The 27,001-nt window shown below is 43.9% G+C and overlaps 1 protein-coding gene across 1 annotated transcript in view; it reads right to left on the minus strand.

The window, feature by feature from the left end:
• CTNNBL1 (catenin beta like 1) overlaps positions 1 to 27,001 on the minus strand; it is a 179,174-nt gene that overhangs the window by 36,092 nt on the left and 116,081 nt on the right. Inside the window, exon 11 of the mRNA XM_047771120.1 lies at positions 24,923 to 25,104. Coding sequence (XP_047627076.1) covers positions 24,923 to 25,104 — 182 coding nt within the window. The remainder of the gene's footprint in view (positions 1 to 24,922; positions 25,105 to 27,001) is intronic.

The raw sequence follows: 27,001 nt of genomic DNA on the forward strand, positions 1-27,001 counted from the left end.
TTGGATTCCAATCTTGCCTCTGACACTCATGAGCTGGTTAAACTAAACCTTGGGCATACTGTTTAATCTCTGAGGCTCAGTTCTCTTATCTATAAAATGGGGCTTGTCCCTTCCACTTATTAAATCCATTATATCAAGTGAGATATGTACACGGCAGACACTCAGATATTAGTCTGAGATCTGCCATGTTGAAAAGGAGCATCACAAGAGATTTCTCCCCGGTGCACCTGCCAGAGACCGCCACCTCGCTCCTTCCATAGTGCATCCTGATCACATGGCCTCCACTGAACACGCTGTAGTTGGCCTTGGTTATTCTCATTAGCCCCTGCTGAGAAAGACAGGAATGCAGATTGCTTGACTTTCTCAGCCGGTGGGGTTATTTTCTACAACTCCACATTTGTTCTAACCCTAAAATGGACCAAGGCCAACTGCACTCAGACTCTTTAATCCCATAATAAATTGAAATAAAGAGCTTATGTGTGGTTGCCTATAAAGCCAAATAATACAAGATTCTGGGAGACCTGCAGACAGCCCTGAGGTGGATGGTGCCTATTTACTAGTAAGGTGAAGGACACAGCACATCTAAGCAGAGATGGTCCTTCTTTTTAATAAAAATAAATGTACTCTGCCATGGTAATCATTTATTTGCCTTTTGATCTTGCTGCGAAAACCAAAAACACAATACGTGATCTGCAGAGGAAATGAAAAAGACCTTCTCTTTTATGAGTTTTATAACCACAGGACAACTAATTACAGGACACCAGGTGGTACATACACCAGCCATCTTTACTCAGACTTCGGAGTACCTACTATGTGCCAGGCAATGTACTGAGAACTGAGACGGTAGAGATGAACCTGTGCCACGGCAGTGTCCTCAGCCACATTCGTAACCCACCAGGCCACCAGGGAACTCGGACATTTAATTCTTGAAGCACAGATGTGGACCATATTCTCCAGTCCTGGGACAAATGGACTGCTATTTATATTAACAGGTCTCCCAAGGTGAGGAAAGGGGTGGGAGGTGGGAAACAGAGGGAAGGTGACAATATGCACAGTAACAACTCCCAAGTGTGACCTCCTCATCCTTCTGTGCCAAGAGAAGTGCCCCCAGATTTCAGAGGTGTCCTGCCTGCGTCTCTGTTGGAGTTTGGGCCCCAGGAGGTCGGGGAAGATTACATCTGCTGGAAAGGAAGAGGAGGCCCTAACAAGTTGGGCTGGGCCACAACGGGAGGCCTCCAGGGATCTCTGGCATAGGAACTGACACCGATTAATTCATTTATTCTTAAGATAGAATCCTACAACATTAAAGATACAGTTTGGAGACTGACACGGAGACTATCAGACACTGATCCTGCCTTCCAGGTGCTTGGGGTCTATTAGGTCTAGACTTGCTTGACAGAAAGTGGAAGCGAAAGGGGAAAGGGGCAGAAGCTACTAATGAAGCAAATACTCTCCCAGAGAGGATACCTGGGGACACTAGCAGGCAAGATGGCACTTGAACTGAGCCTTGATAAAGAGAAGCAGGCAAGAGAAGAGCCGTGGCAGGAGAAAGGACAATGGGAACAATGGCATCCCAAGAAGATGGGTGAGCACGAAGCAAGGGCATCAGCTGGACTGCACAGGGTGTGGGCAAAGGACTGGGAAGAGATCATTGCGGCGGGAAGGAAAGGGGGATGAAAGGTGACTAGGCTGGGAAAGTGGGCGAAGAGTGCAGATGATGGATAAGTATGCACGCTGGACTAGGGAAAGCGGACCCTAACCGACGTCCTGATAGCCTGGCATTTAAATACTGGCCCAGCCTGGCTTGCTGGGGAATGATTTCAGCTCTGCTCTGCCCACTGAGCGTCAGAGCCTGCACCTGCCTTCCAGCAGCTCAAATGGTTAAGAAAGATATGGGTCAGCCAGAGTTCTATTCTTAGGATGGAAATGGTCTCTGTGCTTCAACCATCAGGTCCGTGTTGCTGCAAGATCCTGCAGGGCCACTTTAAAATTCAAGGCCATGATGCAGAGCTGCCTTTGTTTCCATGGAACATTTAAGGCCATTAGCTCTTTTGTTTTAAGGAAATCATACGGAAGTGATCTTCCCTCATTCCTAAAATTAAAACCATCTCCATTATATGACTGAACCTTGCTGCCCACCTCCCCCTGAGCTCCCCCAGATGGAGAGACATCCTGCTTTCTGGTAAGACTCTAGATGCAAACAGGATGTTTAAAATACCCTAATTAGATCGATCTTGACTTCAGCAGTGGTGTGTTGGAATACAGATTAATCTGCTCCACGCCTGGCATTGGCAGCTGAAGTAGCAGGAGGCCCTGTCAAATCAAGCCATAACATCACACTCCTCTGCCTTTATTATTATTTCTTCCCTTTTTACATTTCATTATAACGGACATCTGCCTAGCAGGGGATGTGGTAACCCAAGAAGAGACACGCGTGCGTGCTCAGCCACTCCAGTTGAATATTGATGCAAGTCAAATCGAACACTCTTCTCAAGACAGATGGATCTGTGTTAGCCTCTATATATAGCCCCCTTTCACACATACGCAAAATACATTTATTCCGATTCTTCACAAACATTTACTGAATCCAGGCAGGCACTGGGGACCTAAAGAGGCAACATGCATTGTAAACCTACTATGTGCCTATGTGTGTTTTGCATGTATTATTTCATTCAATTTTGACAACAATCCTCTGAAACATGTTTATTATTCTCCCCATTTTACAGTTAAGAAACTAAAGACTCAGCCAGGAAAAGAGATTTGCATCCCAGGGTTTCATAGCTAGGAAGAGATCTAATTAGTTCCGCTATAATAAAACTGGATTATTTTCCTCAAGAGTTAAAATAATACCCAACAAGCATATTTGAAAAAGCATTCAACCTCAATAGTACTAGAGACTCATGAGACAGCTTCACTTGTTAAAGTTTTCAAAATTTCTGATGCCTGGAAGGGACGGGGAGGTGAGCTCTCGTACACTGGTGACACAGTACTGGAGCCACTCTTGCCATGTGAATCTCCCCAGTGGATGGCAAATAAGGGTTTGGAAGCACAGGGATATAAAGGAACACAAGGTAGGTCAGGCTGCAGGGCGTGGGTGATGGGATGGCAGATGAGGAAAGAGAAAAGTGAGCAAGAACCTTGCACACTCAAGTAGACTCTGGACTTGATCCCACAGGACCTACAGAAGAGTTGACAGAGAACAGGCAGCATGATCAGATTTCTGCTCCAGAAAGATCATCCTGGAAGATTTCTCGGAGTGTACACCAGAGGAGAAGCAGGACCAGATCCAGATTTTTATAGAAATATATGCCACAAACGAACACGATACAGTGCCTTCGGGTATATCGAACAGTTAACTCTCCCTAAGCAAAACCTGAAAGTTAATGATCTTTCAGAAAGAAGCTCAATTTTCGTGCCCCCTTTCTGGGAGAAGAAGGGGAGTGTGACATAAAGAACACCAGCATAAAGAGACATGGGTTTCCAGTCCAAACTCTGAGAAAAATCTTCTATGTGACTCTAAACAGGTCTCTTCTCCACCGACTCTCTGGGCCTCAACCTCCTAGATTGCAGAAGGAAAGAAGTGGCTTGGACAATATATTCAATTCAATGACAAGATTCTAGTTATCAAAAACAGATGCAAACAATTAACAAATGACCCAGCAATTCTTCTCCTCAATATTTACTCAAAAGACGTAAGACTAGAAAAAGACTTACACAAGAACGTTCATAGCAGCTCTATTCCTAATGACTCCAAACTTGAAACTGCTGATCAAAAGGAAGAACAGAAAAATACATCCACACAATGGAATACTACGACATGGATGAATCTCCAAAACAGTCTGCTGAGTGATAGCTTTACCCTGAAAGAGTCTACACTGCTTAAGACTACTAACTAGTATGAAGTTCCAGGTGAGGCGAATCTATGGTGAAAAACTTGGAACAGTGGATACCTTTTGAGATGGAGGGAGGTATCTGACAGAGAAAGGGCTTGAGGAACCCTTTTGGGAGCAGTGGCAACGTTCTGTACCTTGCCAGAGTATGTATTTGCTCAAATCCATTAAATGTTGCATTCAAAATCTGTGCATTTCACTTTCTGCAATTTTATTTAAAAAAACCTGAACTCTAGGTTAATGATATTCATGCTGAGGTGCTTAAGGGTGAAGTGTACAGATGTCTGCAACTTACTTCATGCTTCAAAAAATAAACTGGAGGGTAAGAGAGAGGGATAGATACGTGACAAAGCAAATACAGTAAAACGTTAACGGTGGAATCTAGGTGGTAGGGACATGAACATTTGCTGGACAGTTCTTTCAACTTTCCTACACGTTTGAAAATTTTCTTTAACAAATGTTGGGAGGGAGTTCTTGTTGTGGTTCAGCAGGTTACGAACCTGACTAGTACCCATGAGGATGTGGGTTTGATCACTGGCCTCGCTCAGTGAGTTAAGAATCTGGCCTTGCCATGAGCTGTAGTGTAGGTCGCAGACGTAGCTCGAATCCCGCATTGCTATGACTGTGGAGTAGGCTGGCAGCTGCCATTCAGATTCGATCCCTAGCCTGGGAACTTCCATATGCTGCAGGTGTGGCCCCCTCCCTCCACCCCCCGGCCTCCCCCCAGAAAAAAGAAAGAAAGAAAATGTTGGGAGAAAGAAGGTAAGGAAATCAGTGAAAGTCGTGAACTGGGAATATAAATGATGAGATTCCTAAAGGCTATTTTTCCCAGAAAGTAGTTTTTAATATGTTTGTTTGAAATTTTGAATGCATTTTCCACTGAAACAGGCCCCCTGAAACCCATTTAGACTGAAATATAGCCACAATTAATTCAGGGTTCTCATTTTTCGGTTGTGGTGTGATTCTACAAAGTACCTACTGGGTGCAAAGCAGCATGATAGGTGTTGTTTTTTGTTGATTTATTGTCGCTTTCCCCTGGGATGGATTTCTTTTCTTCCTTTCAGAGCTCTAGCATCACTGTGGATTTAAGAAAGTGTTTAAGGGCTAACTTAACGAATTTATAGCCTTGTAGCTGAGGGAAAATGGGCCTTGTAGAAAGAAAGGCTTCTCTCTGCTCTACAATCACTCTCTAAGGATTTGGTGAAAAACCCAGAAGGATGTGGCATCTAACGCTCCTCTCAGGGCTTGAGCTGAAAGCATGACGTTCCCTAGGTCTAGTGTTCACACAGTGGGGAAGGCCCATCCCCAGATGGGCTGAAGGAGTGTCCAGGAAGCTCTAAGTGCCTGCCACGTGTGCATGCACCTGTCTCCTGTGGAAAATGACTCCGCTGTGGCTCCTACAATGTGCTTTTGTCAGTGAAAGCAAAAAAAAAAAAAGATGGTATTTGGGACATCCAGGAAGGGACATGCCCCCTCCGCCCTGCACCCTCCCCCTGTGCTCTCCTATGGTCTGGCATACAGACAATAATAACTAAAACTCTAGTAGCTATCTGAGACCATGAGGCAATCCTGAAAATAGAAGCCAGGCACTTTCACAGGTGCCTGGTGCATATTAACAAGCAAACAAACATGCCTGGCCCTGTGATAAGGAACAGAATGACAGAAGGAACCTGGGCCCCTGATAACACTGTGAAAGGGACAGTCCAGTCCTGCCAATCTTTGGACTGATTTTACGAGAGAACAAAATAAATCTCTATGTGCTCTATTTTGTTTAAACCACTGTGATTCCCAGTCTCTGTTACTAGCAACCAACTACAATCCCTAACCAATGCACTAATCCAGTAAGTTATCTTCCAGGAGGTCCAAAGGGAGACTGCATCCTGAGAGCTTAGGTATTTACCCCCAAGAAAGCTGAATGTACATACAGTCAGTCTCACTCGTTTTTGGAACCAGCACCCATCCCCGTGGGGAGAGTCCTAGAACCAGAATACCTGCTGGTGAAAAGGGACAGTCCCTGCTTTTCACTGCACTGTCTTGAAGGATCTCCTTAGAACGCTTTTCCATTACATTCTGGAGAACTTGGCTGGAAGGACCAATATAGGTTTTGTTTTTGTTTTTTGTCTTTTTAGGGCCACATCCACAGCATATGGAGGTCTCCAGATTAGGGGTCAACTCGGAGCTGTAGCTGCTGGCCTACGCCACAGCCACAGCCCCGCCAGATCTGAGCCGCGTCTGTGACCTGCACCACAGCATCCCTGAGTCCTTAACTCACTTGAGCAAGGTCAGGGATCGAGCCTGCATCCTCATGGATACTAGTCAGATTCGGTTCCACTGAGCCAAGATGGAAACCTCTTGTTTTGTTTTGTTTTGTTTTGTTTTTAATTAACCCACATCCTTGTAATGGCAGAAATAAAGTCTTGGCATTTCAGCACCTCTGTTTTCTCTCTGCATTCCCACCAACACTCACATAAGCAACACCCATATTTGGCAGCATTTTGAAGAACTGGTATGAGATGGCACAGATGTGGGCTTTCTGACTCACCAGGCTGAGTCCCTTAGTGAACCCCCTTGATGAAGTCACCTGAATGTCAGGTGTGCCTGGTTACAGTTTACCTTCCTCGAGCAGCACAGCTCTTAGGAATATTTCCTCTAAATGCATTTAAACTGATTCTGTGGCCTAGAAGCAGGGTTAAAAGGTAAATTAAATAGTCACCACTCCTCTCCTTACCCACAACCTCCCCCAAACATAAAAATCTTCTGGATCCTAAAATGAGACAATCACCATGAATGTTAGCAACCATGATTTTTAAAAAGGGGTCCTTTTCAATAGTTAGCCTATCTATCATATTCCCACGAGAGCCAAAAGGTTAGGAACGCACAGCAGAACCCCGTCAGGGCTCGGATTCGGACACACCCAGGTTAAGCACAAACGCCAGAATTCTCCCCTTCATCAGTGATTTCTTCGCTCATCCGTTTCCCACTTTTCAATTACCAACCTGCCTTGGTGCAGGAGAGCTGATCATCATGGGCCCCAAAGCAAGGGAGGTGCTTGGATGCCTGCTTTAGATTAGAAATTCAGCTTAGAAAAAAAAAAAAAAAAGAAAGAAAGAAAGGAAAACGTGTTTCCAGGGCCTTTGGGGAATGATCTAAACCTGCCTCTTCCCTACTTTCATCTTATTCACCAGTCCTGCCTTTGCACTCTTCAAACAGCCACGGGCTCCTCCTCCTATTCTTCCCACATTTAGAGCAAAGTCCTCCTTGAAGCTGCCGCAGCCTCTCCAAGTGTTGGGCTCCACACACTCATCCTCCCGACTCCAGGGCTTCAGCTGATTTCCACAGAAACCAGAAAAACCTGCTCGCAGACACAAGGCGGCCTTATGTTCATTTTCTTGAAGTCTGACTTCTTGACCCTTCTCCCATCAGCTAGTAATACAGCAGCAGACTGAAAGGATGGAGGGAATTTTGGTGCTGTACTAACACAGTTCTTTGATTTCCAGTGTGAGACTAAGAAACTCAACCAGTCTATAATCTGGCACACACGAAAAACTACTGGGAAAACAGGCAGTCATCTCTAGGAAAATGATCAGGATTGCATTCTAACAGGCACTGGGCTCCTAATAGGTAGGAGATGAAGGAACCTGGTTAATCCCCAAAAACATACCGAGTTCGTGAAGACGGATGCTATATTCTGTTTGACTAACAGGCTATAATCACCAATTGGCAAATAAATACATGGAGTGCTTTGCTATCCTCACCTCTTGCAAGCTAATCCTTCCACACACCCAGGGCAACCAGTTTACAGTTTTCAAATAAAGAACTGAGGGCCTGAGAGATTTATGTGCCTTTCTCCAGAGGGAAAAAACACTGACAGTATCACGCCAGTTACTGTGCTAGCTGCTCCACCTGCTCTTTCTCACCTTATGCTCATGACTACCCTTGGAGTGACTTCTGCCCATTTTACAGATGAGGAAAAAGGAGGCCCAGAGGGGTTATGTTATGTGCCTTGTCCCAATTCTCAGAGCTAGTAAGAGGCAGAGGCTGACCTGATCAGCTTTCTTTCCACAGCCCCAAATCTGCCTTTTAAGTGGTGAACTAAATTTACTAGCACCTAAATTTCCAGGATCCTTCCTGGCAAACTGAGTTGTGAGACATAAGCAGGGAGCCCATTTTGAACAAAGCTATAAATCGAATGCCCATGTCCCTTTGCTTTATAGAAAAGAGATGGTTTCTGGAAAACAAAAACAAAAACAAAATACTGACTTTGAAGTAGTTTCTGTGAAACAAATCCTATTTGTTTACCACTATGGAGAACCCAAGACGCATTCCCAAGGAAAGAATCCCCCCAGCTGCTTCATCATAAATATTTGGTAAAGGGGAATGATGAGCAGCCTCGGCAGATGCTGGGCATGGCTGCAAATTAGCATCAGTGTGTCCTCACTGGCAGCAGTATTCCAGAACTCCCCTTAGCCTGGCTTTGTGCTTTGCCCTGCTCAGTGAGACACCCCTGCCAGGACCACAGGAAATCTTCCTGCTCCTGGGAAGCCTCTGACATCGCTCTGGCAGCCCCCAGAAACTATGTGGAAGAGAGGAGGACACATACTGGCACAGGAATTGGAAAACAGAGATTTTTATTCTCCAGCACAATACTAATAAGCACGGTTAACAATGAGAAAGGCAATCTTCCTTTCTGGGACTTGGTTTTCTTCCTCAACTGTCTACCGAATAGTCCTTCTCAGCTCTCAACCTCTCTAAAATTCCTCCCTTTCTCTTTGTCAGTGGTTCTCAGCGGAGGAATGCGTTGGGAGAAAGATTCCACTACCAGAGATATTTTGCAATTTTTACGTGTGTGTTTGCAAAGTCTGGAGGGCATCTAGTGGGAGGAGGCCAGGGATGCTGCTGAAGACCCCACAATGCATAGGACAGGCCCACACAGTTACATGGTCCAAAGCGGCAAGCGTGCCAAGGTTAAGAAACCCCGATCTACACTATTTCTGCCTTCTAATGGTATGAGGCGGAACCATGACCAGAGAGTAACACCTACATTTAAAATGCCTAAATCCAAAGTTGTCATTCATATGTTATTAATTTCGTAAATTCAAAATTCCATATATGAGGTAAAATTATATGACGTCTGTCTAGAGTTGCCTAAAAATATTCCAGGGGGAGGAAAGGAAAAGGGGAATGAAACAAGCTTGGCAAATGTTAATCACTGAAGTTGGGTGATGAGTACCTAAGTGCTCAATGTCTAGTTTTCTCTGCTTTTTTACATTTTTGAAAATTTCCATAATAAAAAGTACTTTTTTCTTCTGGTTGAATCTACTTAAAGGGATATAAAAATAAATAAATAAAAGGGATTCCCCGCCTCCCTCAAACACACACACAAAGCATTAAGACACAGTCCCTGACCTGGCAGAGCTCACAGCTGAGTGGAAACCAGCCAGTCAACCACCACCACACACAAGGGACGCTATTTGGGAGCATAAAAAAGGGACTGGTCTAAAAACACAAGTGGAAAATGAAGAAAGGCTTCAAGGAGGAAGCAGGATAGGGGAAAATTCCAAAGAACAAGTAATCAGTCTCACAGCAAAGGGAGGGAAGAAGTGTCTCAGCTGAGGAAAGCACGGAAGTGTCAAGACGAGGAGGAAATACAATAGCTCAGGCAGGAAGCAAGAGAAGGCCTTCTACGACACACCTGGGAGTCTAGACCCCATCCCAGACCTGAATTAAGAAGCACTTAAAGGATTAAGCAGCTTAGGTCTCTGCTGCAGAGGGGGTTTGATCATCCCTGGCCTGGGAACTTCTGCATCCTGCAGGTGTGGCCAACATAAATAAATAAATAAAAGATACCCAGGTAGTTTGCCTGCAGTATAAACACTGGGGAGCACTGCTGTAGATGAGGTATATTTGAGGTTAGTGAAGTTAATTAATGTGACTAAGGTTACTGTGATACTATGATTTATATTAAGAATATATATTTTGTCTTTGTCCCCATTTCTGGCAGAAAGCTCCTAAAACCCTTAAAATTTCCTAAGTGATGAGGGCCATAAAGGTGTCTTTTTGTTATGTTAATGAGGTAAATTTTCAAGGATGGGGATTGGTTGCTAGGAGAACCACCCAAATGATTAGAGTGATGAGAAGGTTGCAACTTACAGTCCCAACCCCAGACCTGGGAGGGGAGAGGAGTTGGAGGCTGAATCCATTGGCTACTGGCCAATGACTATTAAGTCATGCATTTGTAATGAGGGCTCCACAAAAACCCAAAAGGATGGGGTTTGGAGAGCTTTCAAGGTGCTGGGAGGGATGTGCCTGGAGAGGGCATGGAAGCCCTGTGCCCATACCCCATGTCTCTCCTTATTCATGTCTTCCATCTGCGGTTCCTGAGTTATATCCTTTCGTAATATATCAGTAAATAAAATGTGTCTCTGAGTTCTGTGAGCCACTCTAGCAAATTAATTGGACCCAAGAAGGCAGGGGGCGGTCTTGGAAACCTCTGATTTATAACCAGTTGGTCAAAAGTATTGGTCAAAACCTGGGCTTGCTAATGGTGTTTGAAGGGAGTAGGGGTGGGGCTGAGCTCTCAAGCTGTAAAATCTGCTGCAATCTCCAGGTAGTAGTTTCAGAAGACACTTTGCTTGTATCCGAGAACTACTTGCAGGTATGTGGAAACCACTCACCTCAAGGTTGGAAACTTGAGTCTCAGAAGACCTAATTTAGTTACACAACCGGTACAAGCTGGGATCTGACCTCAAGTCTGCATGTTCTATAAGTGTTTTCCCCCTATACTGCTATTAAGAACCATGCCAAGCTTACAGCTTAGAAAAATACATCTAACTTAATGTAAAACATGTAGAAAATGTTTATTATAACCAGATTCATTATTTAAAAAATTTAGGTTGATGTTATAAAAAATGTTCACACCCCACATTACCAAAAAACCAAAAAAAACACCCCCCACATTCCACATAATACCAAAAAAGTTTGTAAGAGAGCTTTTTTCTGCCCTGCCAGTATTGTAAAATTTTCTACTTTGTTTCTAGAAGTAACTAGAGGTTGCTTTGGTGATTAAAAGTTATTTAGCTTTGGTTTACAGATGACTTCCTGGAAGACCGGAGCACAAAGAATACAGGCTTTAGGTCCTAGCAGACGTGAATTTTGCACGATTTGAGAAAGTATTTAACTTCATGGGGGCTGTTTTCCCAGTAATCAAACAGGCTAATGATGCCCTGCAGAGAGCTGATGTTAGGGATAATGACATCATGGATATACTGGAACAAGGCCAGTACTCAAAAAATGTGGGACACCATTGCTGTCATCACAGTCAAGAGCAACCTCAGACTGGCTGGCACAACATCAGGAAAATCAGCCTGTTAAGGAGGCAAGCAAACACTGCAATTCCACAAGTTTGCCAGCCAGCAGGCATACTTAACAGAGACATGATTTATTAGTAATCAATACATTTAAGAAAGTTGTAGGCATATTTTTTAGTGATTATCAAAATGATACGCTTAATTTATTTTATGGTCACCCCGCAGCAAATATGGAGCAAATTAACCATCATTTTCGTTCTACTTTGGAGCCAGCGACAAGGACAGAAAGTGTTTCAAGGAAAAAAAAAAAAATGTGAGGGATGCAGAATAGATCAGAGAAAAACACTGAATGTAAAACACACCATGACCGTATTGTCCAAGTGTCCACTTTTATAGTAGACGAAACATCTCCCCACACATTACTTTATCCAGGTCTCACACGCTGTGCAATCTCCCTCTTTAAAGTGGGGAAACTGAGGTTCAGAGAGCAAAGGATTTGCCTGTGTCATGGAGCCTGGGGTAGAAACACAAAACCAAACCTTCTGATACCTGCTGAGGGCTCCTTTCTAATAGGCTACTCAAGAGATTTAAAGTTACTACTCGCAGAGGTGCTCAGCTGCAGAAAAATCAGCCCATGATGGTTCACGGCAAGGTTCTCCAACCCCATCCCCAGTGGTGACCTCCCCAGCACAAAGATCTTTTAATGAACCTGCATCTTAGAGAAAAAAGAGCTGCTTTTCTTTAACCACCCCCCCCATACCTAAGAATCATTTCTGTTTGGGGATCCTTTGTTTGGCCACCTGAAAAGAATGTACAACATCTTTCCAACCTCCTTCTTATGCTAATTACAGTTCATCAGCATCTGGACACCCACAAGCAAAATCAATCTGATGATAAAAGCAAGCCAAAGACATTTTCTTACCACAAAAAAACCAAACAAGAAAGACTGCAGCGTGATTAAATACACAGAACATTTCCCAGCAACCTGCAAGCTGCTGCATATAAAAATCACATCCAATATCACAACAGTCCAGGAAGGCGGACACTAACAAACATCTCCCACGTGTAATTGTATTCTTCATGATCAGTGAAATGTACACAGGTTTATTTTCAGTTTATCTCCCACATTATATCCACTGTTAGATGCCAACATGTCTAACGCAAAATATTCACGCATTAAAAAACATTTGAAAAGCATCTCCACTTCCTCTTATGCTATAACCAAATGAACTCAGATGCGTTAGCCTTCAGTCCGCACCTCCTTTCCTTACCATCCTGAAGTCCTAGCACATTCACAATATTGGGAAGAGCCAACATCACCATCCAAGCCCAGCTTCCTTTTACAAACTGCTGTCACTTCTATAACCTAATCATTTAACCGGGAAATCTATCCTGCCTTCTAAAAACAGTCCACTTTCCTAATTGTATGAAAAGACTCAACCCTGTCAAACACGCCCAAGACATAGTGAGTTACAAAACAGCAGGTTACGAAATAACATACACTATGGTTCTATTTATACAAAATTACATGTGATAGGGATGGAGGAGGATAGATACACAGGTAGCTGTAGAAGTCCCAATAGGAGACCACAGATAGAGAGAGAAACCCAGGGAACTTTGGGAGAACTCTGGAGGAAGTTCTTTGGGAGAATTTTGGAGTAAGTCAATAACTGCTCAAGAAAGCCATCAGAACGAAGCAGGCTTGCTTAACTATAAAACCACAAATAAAAGCATTTGCAAATAAATAAAAGGTCATTATGTGAAAGGTAAAATGAGGCCTGCATTCAAGATCAGCAAGATGATGACTCTTAGGACCAAGGGCAGGAGATTAAGGAAAAGATGACATACCAGAGAGTTCCTGTCCTGGCGCAGAGGAAATGAATCCAACTAGAAACCGTGAGATTGCAAGTTGGATCCTTGGCCTCGCTCAGCAGGTCAAGGATCCAGCGTTGCTGTGAGCTGTGGTGCAGGTTGCAGACGCGGCTTGGATCTGGCATTGCTGTGGCTGTGGTGTAGGCTGGAGGCATATGTTATGCCCTTCTGCTGATTTGAATAAATAAAGCACCATGACGGTCCTGGTTTGACCTCATGGTGTCAAATACTCTCTTACTGGATACAAAGGAGGAGCTAATGATGTAAGCCTGATGTCTACTTGAAGAAGAAAGAGGAAGAGGTGTTTTTTTTCCCTACTCCCCACTTCCTTCGGATTTTAAAACTGTAGCCCACCTAAAATCGGGGCAGAGCCTTCTGGCCTGCCCGCTTGTATCTCTCAAAAGCATCTTATCTTAATAAATCTATTTCTTGCCTATCACTGTCTCTCACTGAATTCCTTTTGTGCTGAGGCACAACGAACCTGAACCTCAGTAAGTCACTTACCAGGTGAGTGATTCTAATTTAAAAACCGTGGGTTCAAGTCCCAATCTGGATTTAGGTTCGAATCACAAGTGTTGCCAGTTTCATATGCACATACATATAACCCCTTCCGCTTACACAGATGTTTTAATGGATGGCGTCCACCACGCTTTCAGTAATTGGGTGGTGAGACTGGGAGTGACTTTTATTTTGCCTCCCTTTTTTTCCACAATGCTTGAATTTTCCACATTAGGTTATTTTTATTTATGTTCAGAAAAAGCAATAAAGATATTCTTTTTGTGTGTGTGTGTGTTTTTGTGTTTTCTTTTTTTGTCTTTTTGCCTTTTCTAGGGCCACTTCCGCAGTATATGGAGGTTCCCAGGCTAGGGGCCCAACCAGAGCTGTAGCCGCCAGCCTACACCAGAGCCACAGCAACATGGGATCCGAGCCGCGTCTGGAACCTACACCACAGCTCACGGCAACGCCGATCGTTAACCCACTGAGCAACGGCAGGAATCGAACCCGCAACCTCATGGTTCCTAGTCGGATTCGTTAACCACTGTGCCACGACGGGAACTCCCTTTGTGTTTTCTTATAAAGATATTCTTAACAAGCTTTCCCCTAAGACCCATCGTGTCAAGAATCTCTCTTGGACCAGAGAGAAAGCAAAAGTGCGCTTACCAAGGCTTATACTCTGAGCATTCTGGCCAGTGGGTCCCAGCACTAGCTGAGCAACAGGCTATGGAGCTTCTAAAAGATACAGATGTTTGGAGTTCCGGTCCTCAGCATTCCTGGAGGAGGGGTCCAGGCAGGTGTATTCTGTCAAAGCTCTTCAAGTGACACTGATCAATGAGGGGTGAAAACTACACATTCTCAAGGGGCCAACAGAGGGAGAAAATAGGCCAGAATGCTGAGTAAAGGTGTTCAAAGGTAGGCAATTGCAAAGTTAGCAGCTGGGAAGGTTCAGGAACAGAAACTGAAGACTGAGGCGGTGCTGAGCTTCAGGTACGAGAGGCCAATGAGGAGGAGACTCTCAGGGGGCAGCTACACCCTAAAACTGGAAACCAAAAAGGGGGGAACAAAGTGTGGCAGGGCAAAATGTTTGGAAATGACCTCATGCAGTACTGGGGGCAGGACTACTGATTACCTACAAGAAACTTAAAGCATTTTAAATTAGGCCCACTCGTACTGAGCAACTTTATAATTAAAAGAAGAGGAATTAGAAGAGCACTGCATATGATGAGTCAATTTTCAGAAGCCATGGAAAAATCTTAGCTTAAAATCCTAGTAAGACCATGTTCGAGCTATGTCTTCAGAACACGGCAACTTTTTTATGCCTCAGTATTCTTACCTGTAAAATGTAGGCAATAACTCACAGGGCACAGGGTTGCTGAGGATTAGGTGAAATGACATAATGAATGTTTTTACCTGACAGGTTTTTGCCTATCAGTACCCAACAAAGCCCCCAAATGGTAACATTAGGAAGCATGTCACAGTAAAGATTACATGTTGAATCACAATAAACCAGGTTATTATAAACCAGGTTTAGCAAACCAGTTAATTTTGCCTAGCCCCTAAGACACTTCCTCATTTTGGCAGCACCTAATTCTAAAGAAATAACCTAAAAAGGTTTGGCTATTTCTTGACTGATGCTTCTGCATTCCTGGTACTCGTTTTACTTCTATAAAGGAGATACACTGCATACTAAACTATTTCTATAAAATTTAATCAAGATTATAAATGAAAACTAACAGAGACATATTGACAAAATAATAAATGTACCAGTGGAAAATTCTACATCCAAAATAAGAATTCAGCTAATGCTGCCACCAAAGAACTAAGTTTCCACCTGGCAAAATGAGAAGCTCAAAGGAAAAACCAGAGTGATAAATGTTTCTCCATCCTTTCCACCCAGGCCTTCGCTATGAAGATTAGCTAAAATAGTCAAAATAACTAAAATTAATACTATACCTATGACCCTTAAAAATTTGGGGGGAATTCTCTTTTCTACTACAATATAGTAAAATAACTATAACAACAGCAATAACTATTAATGAATGCTTACTATGTGCCAGGTACTGCCCTAAGCATTGTACATACATTAACTCTGTCAATCCTCACAACAGCTCCGCAGGGTCCTTCAAGGTCTGGCTTCTGTTGAACTGATCTAATCATCTGTGCCATGCTCTTCTCACCAAGGGCAGTGCCAGATTGGTCTCAGAGGGTACTCGTGGCAAGCTTAACAAAAACACAGATCCACCAGCATTATGCAGATTGGTGGATTCACAAACTCTGAGAACATGGTCCAGAAGACTACATTTTAAACAAGATTCCAGATGACTCTGAGCAGCTCACTGCGGTCTGCCCCCCCACACCTTTTACTTTACACATGCTTTTTTTTCACTTGACATTCTTTCACCTGAGGTCTGGCTCAAGAGCCGCATTTCTAAGGTGGAGCTATTTCTCCCACCGCCCAGGTTAGACTAGAAGCCCCTGCTCCACGCCCACATCGCCTCTCACACTCTCCTCTACCATTTACCTTGTACTATAAAGACAGGTTTCTCTGTCTCCCTAGCAGGATTTGCCTTCCAGCTACGACACCAAGCCTGGCGCAAAGAAGGGGCTAGCGTATTCATTCTAATAAAAGAATGAATGAAGCCTGCTTGATCTACCTTTAGGGCTCTTATTCACAGCAATAGACCATCTGCAAGAGCATCAAACTGGCACCTTATTCAAGATGTGATGAATTTTTGACATGACCAGCACATCCGGGATTACAACTGAGGGTCCAGATTAGGAGGATGACCCATGATAAACAGTGGCTGACCCAGCTCTTCTTATGACCACATATGGACTCCTGATCTACAACTGGGCTTCCCACCCACAAAAGCCAAGGAGTTTGCACCCTAAAAACTGAGAGCAGTAAAGGATGACTATTTTTGAAAGGAGGCTGATATACAGTAACTTGTTTTTGTTTGTTTTTTCAGGGCCTCGGGCATATGGAAGTTTCCAGGCTAGAGGTCAAATTGGAGCTGCAGCTACTGCCCTGCACCACAGCCACAGCAACTCAAGATTTGAGACACGTCTGCAACCTACACTATACCTCACGGCAACACCAGATCCTTAACCCACTAAGTGAGGCCAGGGATCAAACCCACATCCTCATGGATACTAGTTGGGTTTGTGGGCTGAGCCACAATGGGAAACCCTACAGTAACTATTTCAATTTTTTTCTTGGCCATGGCGTGCAGTGTCTTGATGTGGGACCTCAGTTCCCAGACCAGGAACTGCAGCAGTAACAGCGCCAAGTCCTAACCATGAGACTACCAACTCCCTATTTTACCATTTTTAAAAATAGGAGACTATGTTAGAATGCTCATGATCATTATTCTTTACAACAACTTGAGAACAGTTTTATGAGGCTTGTTGATTGAAGAGGAATTCAAGGTCCAGAAAGAGTAACTTGCCTAAGGCCACCAGCTAGTTTGGGAGCAGAGCTGGGATCTGAAATCAGGTTTGTCTCTCACGAAGACAAGCCTCCTTCCCCTACTCTGTCTGACACCAGTGAGAAGACCGCTGGCTGGTGAAGAACGCTTCTTAGAAGAAGCATTAGACACAGACCTAGGCTCAAATTTTCCTTTTGTCACTCACTTACTAAAAGGTATTTGGTAACTAACAAACTCTCTGAGACTCATCTGCAAAAATATGATAGAAGTGCCTAATTTATTAAGTATGCACACCTGTAAAGCCCTGAGTATATTAGTAGATGCCCAATAAAATGTGAGCCAGGCATTATTAAACTGTGTTCCACCTCTTCCCACAAGAGAAGAGCAGTGATAGCAAATACACCCTCAGTGGCCAATGACTATGCTGTGCTCTACTTGGGAAAGGCCTGGGGGTTAATCCTTAACATGACTGGAACCAGTTAGCAAACCAGATGTGCAACACTCAAAATCATCCCCTCAAGCTCAATGAAAGGAAGGAACCCTCTGAACAAACACATTGCTTATTTCAGCATCCTTACATTTTGTCATCTGTGGTCAGGGATGAGACAATCAGCTAAAGGGAGAGAAGAGAAACTGATCCAGAAGTGCTTCAGTTATAAGGTTTTCAGATAGCAACAAAAAACAACAGCCAGACGTTTCCATCTCTGTTTAACATAAAGTGCCTGTTAGTACATGGCTTAATATTACTCAAAATTAAATACCACTTACTCTTGACTTGCTCATTGTTCTGAGCACTATAACCAACTCTTTGGGATTTTCAAGCTTGGGCTTATGAGATATCGGTTTACGTGATAGGGAGAAGTGAAGACCTGGGACCCCCTAGTATGTCCTCTGTGGGGGAGGTTTTTGTCTCACATTCCACGTAGGACTAGCATGTTTATGGTCCACCCCTACAAATGGCGGCTTCGTGGAGGAACAGGATTTCTTCTGGTGGTACTTTTAAAACTGCCAACAAAGTATAAGGAAGAGGAACACAAATGGGAAACCTCAATGGGACCTAATCAAACTAACAAGCTTTTGCATAGCAAAGGAAACCAAAAAGAAAACCCCAAAAGACAACCTAATGAGTGGGAGAAAATCATTTCAAACAATGCACCTGACAAGGGCTTAATCTCTAAAATATACAAACAACTTATACAACTCAACAGCAAAAAAGCCAACAACCCAATGGAAAAAATGGGCAAAAGACCTGAATAGACATTTCTCCAAAGAAGATATACAGATGACTAACAAGCACATGAAAAAATGCTCAACATCACCAATTATTAGAGAAATGCAAATCAAAACTACTATGAGGTACCACCTCACACTGGTCAGAATGGCCATCATTAATAAGTCCACAAAGAACAAATGCTGGAGTGGAGAGGATGTGGAGAAAAGGGAATCCTCCTACACTGTTGGTGGGAATGTAAACTGGTACAACCACTATGGAAAACTGTATGAAGGCACCTCAGAAAACTAAATACAGAACCACCATATGACCACCAATCCTACTCTTGAGCATATATTCAGACAAAACTTTCCTTGAAAAAGACACATGCACCTGTGTGTTTACTGTAGCACTATTCTATTCGCAATAGCCAAGACATGGAAACAACCTAACTGTCCATTGACAGATGAATGAGATGAAGTATAAATACACAATGGAATACTACTCAGCCATAAAAAGAACAAAATAATTCGATTTGCAGCAACATGGATGGAACTAGAGACTCTCATACTAAGAGAAGTCAGAAAGAGAAAGACAAACACCATATGATATCACTTATATCTGGAATCTAATATATGGCACAAATGAACCTATCCACAGAAAGAAACTCAGGGACTTGGAGAACAGACTTGTGGTTGCCAACAAGGAGGGGGAGGGTGTGGGATGGACTGGGAATCTGGGGTTAATAGATGCAAACTATTGCATTGGAATGGATAAGCAATGAGATCCTGCTTCCCAGTGTACAGCACTGGGAACCATATCTAGTCACTTGTGATGGAGCATGGTGGAGGATAACGTGAGAAAAAGAATGCGTGTGTGTGTGTGTGTGTGTGTGTGTGTGTGTGACTGGGTCACTTTGCTGTACAGTAGAAAACTGACAGAATACTGTAAACCAACTATAATGGAAAAATTAAAATCATTATTAAAAAAACAGGAAAAAAAAAGGGAAACCTATCTTCATCCTACCTCTAATATTAGTGAAGCACACGCTGTGCTAAGCACTTGATCTATATTACTTCATCTAATCCTCACATAGCAACCTTATAAGGTAGATTCCAGTATGCTCCTGATTTTACAGTTGGGCAAACACAGGCTCAGAGAAGTTAGGTGACTTTCCCAAAGTTGTACAATTAGTAAACGGCAGGACCAAGACAGCAACCCAAGTCTTGTCCTGTGCGTGTGGGTTAATTAGAGTTAAGCATGGTGTTAATTTCTGCCTTGGGTGGCGGAGTAGAGGCTGGTGCCATTTACCAGGACAGGAAGCGTAGAAGAGACCTGGGTGATGAAGGCAATGGATATGGTTTTGAATGAGCTGAGTTTGAGTAGCTACTGCAGTTGCCTTCTGGTTAATTAGCTACACTGGTTAGAGCTTGGGAGAGAGACAGGGCTGAAGATTTGGGAATCAGTGACAAAGAGACAGCGGTTAAGGCTGCAGGTAGCAGATGAGATCAAAGAGAGTATATGGAATAAGACAAACAAACAAAACAAAACTGGGTGAAGGCACCACCAATCCACACAAAAATAAATGCCTGAGGGACAGGGTGAGGCAAGGGATCCGGAGATGAAATGCCAGGAAAGAACAGCTCCCCCCAAGGACAGGCATTTGATTTTGTTCCTGTCACACATAGGTCTGTTCAATTTTACTGAACACAGTAGGAGCCCCAATAAAAGCCCCAAATGATGCCATGTCATAACCATAGCCCACCAGGGACACATTAAAAATGTTTATTTTCAGGAGTTCCCGTCGTGGCTCAGTGATTAATGAATCCGACTAGGAACCAGGAGGTTGCGGGTTCCATCCCTGGCCTTGCTCAGTGGGTTAAGGATCCGGCGTTGCCGTGAGCTGTGGTGTAGGTTGCAGATGTGGCTTGGATCCCGCATTGCTGTGGCTCTGGTGCAGGCCGTGGTTATGGCTCCGATTAGACCCCTAGCCTGGGAACCTCCATATGCTGTGGGAGTGGCCCAAGAAATGGCAAAAAAGACAAAAAAAGGAGTTCCCATCGTGGCTCAATGGTTAATGAATCCGACTAGGAACCATGAGGTTGTGGGTTCGATCCCTGGCCTTGCTCAGTGGGTTAAGGATTCGATCCCTGGCCTTGCTCAGTGGGTTAAGGATCCGGTGTTGCCGTGAGCTATGGTGTAGGTTGCAGACGTGGCTTGGATTCCACGTTGCTGTGGCTGTGGTGTAGGTTGGTGGCTATGGCTCTGATTGGACCCTTAGCCTGGGAACTTCCATATGCCATGGGTGCGGCCCAAGAAAATGGCAAAAAAAAAAAAAAAAAAGTTTATTTTCATGCTTCTTTTGGTTAAATTCCCTTCTTTTCTGCAGGGAAGGTTTTCGGATTTCCCTCTTCCAACCCTGGCAGGTGGTAGGAGCTCTGGTCTGCAGTTCCTCACTATTAAGAGTCCAAGAAGCACCAGGCAACTGCACGCCTCCTGACTTGAGTTCACCAGACTCACCTCCAATTCCTTGCCAACAATGTAAAAGTATTCTTTAAAGCAGTGACCTGTTATCAACTGCTGTCACTGTTGATGAGGTAAAATACGAGCATATGCCTAGCATGCACACCACACACCCACACACTGCTCAGTAGCTCACCCCCTTAAAGCTCATAATAGCCTCCAGGGGAACCATGTTAAAACAGCACAATTAACTAGAACTGCTATAAATTCAATAACTCACCTACCTAATGAAGCAATACAAGGAAAATTGGACCTATTTTAATAAGAATTTTTAAAAGAGACAAGAAGTAAAGGTCAAATGCCATTTCTGGATCCCAGCTCTTTTTCTCTTCCCTTCTATTCTGAAGTAGTTAATTCCAAGGAGACAAAATATACTGTGCTATTCTTTATAAAACCAAGGAGGCGGCCAATCATGCTATTGCACCCAAGGGCAATTTTTTTTTTCTTTCTAACCCATCCCCCAAGCTAAGTGCCTCCAGGATCTATTTCTGAAGGTTTTATTATGCAAACCAGAATGGATTTCAATTACAATAATTCTTTTTCTCCTCCATTCCAACTCACAAAAGAAGAACTAAATTACCAGCAATTCTAGGTTAGCAGGGTGGTTTTTGCTTCTTCCCTCCCCTCTAGAATCAGTTAAATCTAGAGCATCTCTTCTCTCTCCCCATTTGCTGGCTTTGGGAACACAGTTGTTTGAATGCCACCCCACTATTTAGCATATCATGACCCCTGACATTCCGGTCAAGATGAGTTTGCCCATTCTCATGCGGCTATCATACAGCAATTAGACTGCAGGCCAGTCTGACCAAGGCCAGGGTGGGCAAAACTGGAGTCAGATTTCATAGAGGAGAAAACTTAAACCACCTACTCCATTCTGGGCTCTGTGCCTACTCCATTCTGGGCTCTGTGCTACATTTATGTGTCAGCTCACCTGACCTCACAACCACCCGATGTGGCAGATCTAGCCTTTTACAGAAGGGGCAAGTAAGGCTCAGAGAGTTTAGGAATCAATCCAGGATCACACGGTTGACAAGCAGTGGATCCATCTGTACTGCATGAGGCTGTACTGCTACCACAGCAGTTTGGGGGAGGTCCTGAGAGGCGACAGGGGCTGAGACTGGACCAGGATGAACTTCACACTGATAGGGGACAAGCTCCTGAGTTTGACAAGACAGGGAAGAGTGCAGGTCAGCCCTTCAGAGCCCTCTGGACTGACAAGCTGATTCCCAGCCCAGTGTGCTTTACTAGGAGTTGCTGGATTACCAAAAGGAGCTTGTCCTAGGATGGCCTCACCTATAAGGAAGTTCTGTCTATAACATGATTCTTAAGGAGACAGGGAGGGGTTTTGCCATAATTTTGAAGCTCATGAGGCAAAGAAAAATTGAAGGCTAGAGATCCACTTGTTTTGGCTTCCAGACAAGCTGGGTGAAAGACCACTGACCCCAGGCTTATGACCATCAACCACCAACTGTACTGACTCAACCATGCGGGGCTCTGGGGTGAGCCCCAAATCTCTGTTTGTCTTTTAGGGAAGTGGTTGTTCAGTCATGCAGTCAGTAAACATATACTGTGCATCTACCCCATGCCAAGCATGGGGCTAGCCCCTGGGACCTGCAGGTGATAGGGCCATGTCATTGGTTCTATAATCTTAAGGGCTAGGCCTGGGTCCAAGAATCCATTTAATAGGAGGCTCTATTCTAGCCTAGGAACTTATGTTATGCCTCCCTGAGAAAGTGACATCAAAACTAAGGACTTGAATGATGACTTAAAGGTAGCCAGGCAGACAGGTCAGAGAAAATTGTTACAGATGCAGGCAAGAGCCTGGTGGAAACCTGAGGCTAGATGTCTTTGCAAATACTCCTGATGGTCTGGGGCTATGTGGCTCTGGCTAACCCCACAGACCTGGTCCGCTTGCTTCAGGAAGGTCAGCTTATAGAGAGTCACCCAGGAGATAAGACAAAGAAATCCTGCACAATGTGCCCCTGCCCTGCCCTGTTCCACTCTCACCTACTACTCACAGCCAGGAGCAGCAGGAGCTAGAAGGGGTGGGAATCCGGCCAGGGCTGTGTTTTCCTCTTGGGGTTCACTTCTCTCGGGGTGCTGGTGTATTCAGGATGCAGAGCAGCTCCCATCCTCACCAGCCATTAGGGTCCAAACACGCCTTCCAGGAGCTGTCTTACCAAGCCATTGCCCTCACTAATACAATGTTATCGAATTCCTAACGCGGGCACTCTAAAGCAAATGTACTGTTACCAGCATGCCACCGGGCACATTTTTTCAGAAGGAAAACAGCTGCTCACCGAATCTGTCATTTCTTTTCTCAGCACCATGCACACAGAGCAAGAGCCTGCTAAATCAGGGCTGTTTTCTTTCACTTTCTTCAAGCATGCCCAAGATGTAGCAGCAAGCCTCTCGACAGAACCCAGAAGCTCAGCCACACAGTTCTGGAGGAGTTTCCTGGATTATAGGACAAAACCATGACAACTGAGGCCTGTGCCTCAGGATCTTAAGGTACGGATATCAGAGCTTCTAGATCACTGGTCTAGTTTCTGCATTTTACAGACCGGGAAGGAAAACGTAGTCTAGAGAAGTTAAGCAAAGGGTCTAAAGTCACACAGCTAGGTGGCTATAGAACCACAGCTTGGTTCTCTTCTCACCTGATTTTCTTTGTCCAAAAAAACAAGGATACCTGTGCTATACCAAACACTTGTGATAGAACATGATGGAAGATAATATGAGAAAAAGTATATGTACACGTATGACTGGGTCACCTTGCTGTATGTCAGAAATTGACAGAATAGTGTAAATCAACCATAATAAAAAATAAATAAAATAAAATAAAAAACAAGGACACCACTATTTACTTCATGGCTTGTGAGGCCCAAGTCAGACAGCACATAATTGTAGCAGTGCTAGGAGTAGGCCAGGTTTTCAATGAATGGTGACCATCTCCAAAATTTTATCTACCAGATAGATTGCTAAGATCACCTATTCCCTCTCCCATAGTCTCATTCTGCTGAGTTTCCATTGAGGAAAGAACAAAGACCAGCAGTGGAGTTAACATGTCCACAGTTGGTGTTTGGTCAGTATCCAATTTGAGGTGAATTGAATTCTATGTGTGCTCAGATCTCCAGTCCATAATTCTCCCCCTGACAGACTTTCTGCTTCTCTGGAGAGGTGATTTGATCAGAGGAGATATCACTGGAGGTGACTGCTGAAGATATGTCACATCACCTTCCCTTTAGCCACTGCAAGTCGGAAGAGAAGCCAAGTCAATCTGAGGTGAGAGAGGAACTCTCAAACTTTTGTCTAGGAGGGTAAGGAATGCAAAAGATTCTGCAGATCTATGCTGTTCCACCAATTACTGGTGGGAAAAACCAGCCAAACCAAGGGATAGGTGTTAACTTCTGACAAGACAACCAAAGTAGCCAGCCAATCAGCCCAGGTTCTCCTCTTTCACACAAGACTTCCTCAGCCCTCTCTCTGCCCCCTCCCCACACTTTAACCACCCAACCATGTAAATTCCCCAGTGCAAGAGTCTGTTAGCCTCCAGCAGAACTGCCAATGCTCATAAATCTTGGGCTTTCCCGACTGAGCTGCGGCTATTTACTGGGGGGGAGGGCTGCACCAGGCCACTAGACAATAGCAGGAAGAGTGGGGCCTCGCAGTATCCACTCTGCTCACTGCCCTGCAGTTCATGGCATTTTGCTGGGAGGGTGCACCATCAGGGGGGAGGAACATAAAAAGGGGAACCTGGGCTGTAAATAGTTTATTTCGGCAATTCCTGATGTTGGCTGAATCATACTTTAATACAGAAATACATGAAAGCACTATTCTGGAGGTGACATGTGTTGCCACCTCATTACTCTTTTCAAAAGGGTCTTCCATCAGAGAGACACCTCGCTACAAATTATAGTGAAGAAAACAAAACCTTCACACACAGACTTATTAACAGGCCAGAAGGGGATGGAACCGCTAGGATTCAAACAAGCAGAGAACCAGGGCAACAAAGGCCGTCAGTGATCGGGAGTCTCTGGGTTACATAGAAAATAAGAAGATGAAAAAGAAAAAAGCAGCACTCTTCTGCGTCAGAGTCGACGCCTCAGCTGCACAACAGAGCTTTTCAAAGTAGCCCTCGCTTTCCCCACTTCTCCTAATGCACCTAAATCAGGCTGCCTTCTCCCGTGAACTTACCTTCATGCTCCTTCTCCGTGGTTCCCACTTTCTTGATCTTCCTGGGAGACTTCATAAAAAGGGGAAAGATGGTTCTTAAGCCAAGAATGTCAACAAACTTATGGCAGTTGTCCGTGCCCTCAGGTCCAATCATGGCATGGTCCAGCACCTTCAGGGCACTGCTCCGGGAAATCTTCTTTTCTCTGGGAAGAATAAAAGGTTTTACATAAAGCATCTCACTGGTATGTTAGTGTTGTTTAAAAAAAAAAAAAAAAAAGTGTATTTACTGCAGTACTTACTATAATGGAAAAAAGAAAAATAAAAACAAAACAATTTAAATGTCCACCAGTGAGAAAATTACGATAGTATATCTACAAGGAATAGTACACACCTATCAACAACTAGCAGCGAGTGTAACAGGACGAACAAATTCTTATAGTCAGAATGGTAACCTCAAAAGATAATACCCAAAATTCCATATAAAGCATTACCTCAATTATGTAAAAATATGCATTAAAAGAGACTGAGAAGACGTAACAGGTTACTTCAAGGTGGTAGGATTTTCGATCACCTAGTATTCCTTTTTCTTTCTTTTTAACAGCTCTGTCAAGCTGTACAATTCACATCCCATAAAATTCACCCACTTAAAATGTAAGCATATTCACAGGTATGTGCCCTAGCCAATGACAGGATATTTTCATAACCCTGTCAAGAAATCCTCTACCCACAAGCCATCACCTGTCTACCTTCCTCGTCCCGTCCCAGCCCTAAACAACCACTGATCTGCTTTCTGTCTCTGCCTACTCTGGACACTTCAAGTAAATAGCATCATACCATATACAGTCTTTTGTGACTGGCTTCTTTCACCTAGTGTAATGTTTTCAAGTTTCATTCATGTTGTAGCATGAATCAGTCGTTCATTCTTCTCTAAGCTTGAATAATAGTCCACTGTGTGGATATGTCCCACTTTTCTACCCATTCACCCATTGATAGACATTTGGGGTGTTTTTACCTTTTGGCTATTATGAATAATGCTGCTATACATATTCATGTACACATTTTCGTGTGGATGTATGTTTTCATTTCTCTTGGGTATATGCATACCTAGGAGTGAAACTGCTAGGATATTTGGTACTCTATGGTTTTTGCTTTTTTTTTTTTTTTGTCTTTTTGCCATTTCTTGGGCCGCTCCTGCACATGGAGGTTCCCAGGCTAGGGGTTGAATCGGAGCTGCAGCTGCCAGCCTACACCAGAGCCACAGCAATGCGGGATCCGAGCCGCGTCTGCGACCTACACCACGGCTTATGGCAACACCAGGTCCTTAACCCACTGAGCAAGGTCAGGGATCGAACCCGCAATCTCATGGTTCCTAGTCGGATTCGTTAACCACTGCACCATGATGGGAACTCCGTTACTCTATGTTTAAACCTTTTGAGGAACCATCAGACTTTTCCAGTGTGACTGTTCCATTTTAAATTCCCACCAGTAGCATGTAAGTGTTGATTTTTCCATATCCTTACCAATAACTTATCGTCTGAATTTTTGGTTCTAGCTATCATACTGGGTGTGAAATGGTATCTCCTGGTTTTGATTTGCATTCTCCTGACAACTAACAATGTCAAGCATCTTTTCATGTATTTACCGGCCATTTGTATATCCTCTTTGGAGAAATGTCTATTCAGATCCTTTGCCCCCTTTTTTTTTTGCCTTTTTTTTTAGGGCTGCGCCTGCAGCATATGGAAGTCCCCAGGCTAGGGACAGAATACGAGCTACAACTGCTGGTCTACACCACAGCCACAGCAATGTGGGATCTGAGCCACATCTGCAACCTACATACACCACAGCTCACAGCAAAATCGGATCCCAGACCCTCTGTGGGAGGCCAGGGATCAAACCTGCATCTTCAAGGATACTAGTTGGGTTCATAACCCAGTGAGCCACAAGGGGAACTCTCCTTTGTCCATTTTTAAATTAGCTTAACTATCTTTATTATTGAGTTGTAAGAATTCTTTATTCTAGATACACGTCTCTTAGATAAATGATTTGCACATGTTTTCTTCCACTCTAGGCTGTATCTTTTCACTTGCTTGACAGTGCCCT

The sequence above is a fragment of the Phacochoerus africanus genome, chromosome 3 (genome assembly GCF_016906955.1).
Source record: "Phacochoerus africanus isolate WHEZ1 chromosome 3, ROS_Pafr_v1, whole genome shotgun sequence".
In the NCBI taxonomy this organism is placed as follows: domain Eukaryota; kingdom Metazoa; phylum Chordata; class Mammalia; order Artiodactyla; family Suidae; genus Phacochoerus; species Phacochoerus africanus.